The sequence below is a fragment of the Zonotrichia leucophrys genome, chromosome 20 (assembly GCF_028769735.1).
Source record: "Zonotrichia leucophrys gambelii isolate GWCS_2022_RI chromosome 20, RI_Zleu_2.0, whole genome shotgun sequence".
NCBI classification, from domain to species: Eukaryota; Metazoa; Chordata; class Aves; order Passeriformes; family Passerellidae; genus Zonotrichia; species Zonotrichia leucophrys.
In genome coordinates, this window is record NC_088189.1 from 6,525,889 (window position 1) to 6,528,081 (window position 2,193).

Consider the following 2,193-nt stretch of genomic DNA (forward strand, 5'->3'; position numbering starts at 1 on the left):
TGTCCCTCACGTCCACTTTTATGGCGGCCAAACAAGAACATGTGGTTATTTTATGGGTGTTGTGTTTAAAGAAGGGAGGGGTAGAACCCTCCTCTTCTGGAACATAAACTCAGATCTTTGGTTAATAATTAACCATGGCCATAAAACCCTCGATGTAGGAGCAAGTGGAGCTCACCCCAGAAGCACTGCTGGGCTGTCACCTCACCCCAGTGCCCTGCTGACCACCCTCCACCATCCCCTCCTGTCCACTCCAGGATGGCTGTGCCACCCTCCACCCATCCCCGTCGCCTCCTGCCCCTCTTTCTGGGGCTGTTCCAGGGCGCCCTGCTCCTCTTCTTTGCCCTCTTCGTCACCTATGAGGAGCCCTCGGCGCAGGCAGAGGATACCAGCTTGGTGGCCTACCAGGTCTACAGCACCTTCCCCTTCTTCCAGGACATCCAGGTGATGCTGGTGGTGGGGCTGGGACTCCTGCTGACCTTCCTGCCCCGCTATGGGTTCAGCGCCCTCACCCACATCTTCCTCCTGCTCAACTTCTCCATGCAGTGGGCGCTGGTGCTGCAGGGCCTGCTGCACCACTTCCACCACGGCCAGATCCACCTGGACCTGCACAAACTCCTCCTGTCTGTGTTCGCTGCTGTGACAGTGCTCATCTCCGTGGGGGCCATCCTGGGGAGGGCCAGCCCCTGCCAGCTGCTCCTCATGGCCACCTGTGAGATTCCCCTGTACCTGGCCACCGAGTGGGTCATTGTCACCTGCCTGGGCGTTCAGGATGTGGGTGGCACCATCACCATCCACGTCTTCTCCTGCTACTTCGGCCTTGGTGTGTCCAAGACTCTGTTCAGGGCAACACAGCAGCCACTGCACCCCAAGGAGACCCCAACAACCAGCTCTGACCTCATGTCCCTGGTGGGGACGCTCATCCTCTGGGTTTTCTGGCCCAGCTTCGTGGCTGTCCTCTGCCAGCCGGGTGATGCCCAGCACCGTGCCATCCTAAACACCCTCCTGGCCATGAGTGCCAGTGCCATAACCACCGTGGTGGCCTCCAGCCTGCTGGACAGGGACGGCAAGCTCAGCCCCGGCCACCTGCAGAACGGCAGCCTGGCCGGTGGGGTGGCCATCGGCGTGCTGGCCGACATGGCCGTGCCCCCCGCGGCCGCCCTGGCCCTGGGCAGCCTCTCGGCCGTGCTGTGTGTCCTCGGCTTCAGGTTCCTCACCCCGCTCCTGGCGAGGAAACTCACGCTCCACGACCAGTGCGGCATCCACAACCTGCACGGCTTGCCCGGCATCCTCGGTGCCGCAGCCAGCGTCGTGGCCGTGCTGGTGGCACCCAAGGACACCGCCGGGTCCCATCCCTCTCAGCTGTCCCCCGCTGGGGGCAATGCCAGCGAGGCGGTGCTGGAGGGGCAGTGGGGGTCCCGGGGGGTGGGTGTGCAGGCGCTGTGCCAGGCGGGGGGGCTGGCGGTGGCCGTGGGTGCCTCGCTGCTGGCCGGGCTGCTCGCCGGGAGCGCCCTCCGGCTGCCCTGCCTGGCCCGGCCGCCCGAGCGCCTCTGCTTCGAGGATTCGCTGTATTTTAAGATCCACGATCAGGCTGAGAGCCCGGGGCCAGACTGCAGCCCTGAGGAAGGAGCCCTGGCTCTGAAGGAGCAAGTTTAGGCAGTGGTGTGCGTGCAGCAGCAGGGAGGGCCAGAGAATGTTACCGGCAGGATCTATCTCCTGCCTGCTCTCACTCCTGCCCCATGCCTGGAGCCAGCTGTGGAGGATGCCAGCATAGCTGGGTCAGCACCGCAGCACAGATCGCCTCTCTGTCCTCCTACCCTGCAGCTGCAATCCCCCTCCCGTGTCCCAGTGGCTCCCAGCGTCCATCCACTCCCAGCAGCAGCCAGAGAAGCGACCTGCTCAGGATTGTCTCTCCCAGGATGGTCAATAGCCCCCAAAGAGCCCCCAGACAGCCACTCTCCAGGGCACTGGCCTCGGCTGCTTCACTCCCAGCGAGCGGCATCACGCTCAGGGCTCACCCCGACCCTCAGCTGCAGATCCCCCTGCCCACAGCAGGCAGCACCTGGAGGAGGCTGCCAGCTCAGGCCACAGCTACAGGAAAGGAACTCAGCGTCCACTGCCCGGAACGTGGAACTGCAGCAGCAGGGAGATGGCCCCAAGCAAAGGACTTTAGCAAAGATCTGATAACCTGAGCTG

At 63.7% G+C, this 2,193-nt stretch overlaps 1 protein-coding gene across 1 annotated transcript; it reads left to right on the forward strand.

The window, feature by feature from the left end:
- The first annotated feature begins 255 nt into the window (after window positions 1-255).
- On the forward strand, window positions 256-1,653 carry LOC135456466 (ammonium transporter Rh type B-like). Its single transcript, XM_064730319.1, has 2 exons — window positions 256-1,320; window positions 1,360-1,653. The coding sequence occupies exons 1-2, from the start codon at window positions 256-258 to the stop codon at window positions 1,651-1,653; spliced, it is 1,359 nt and encodes a 452-aa protein (XP_064586389.1).
- Window positions 1,654-2,193: the final 540 nt, after the last annotated feature.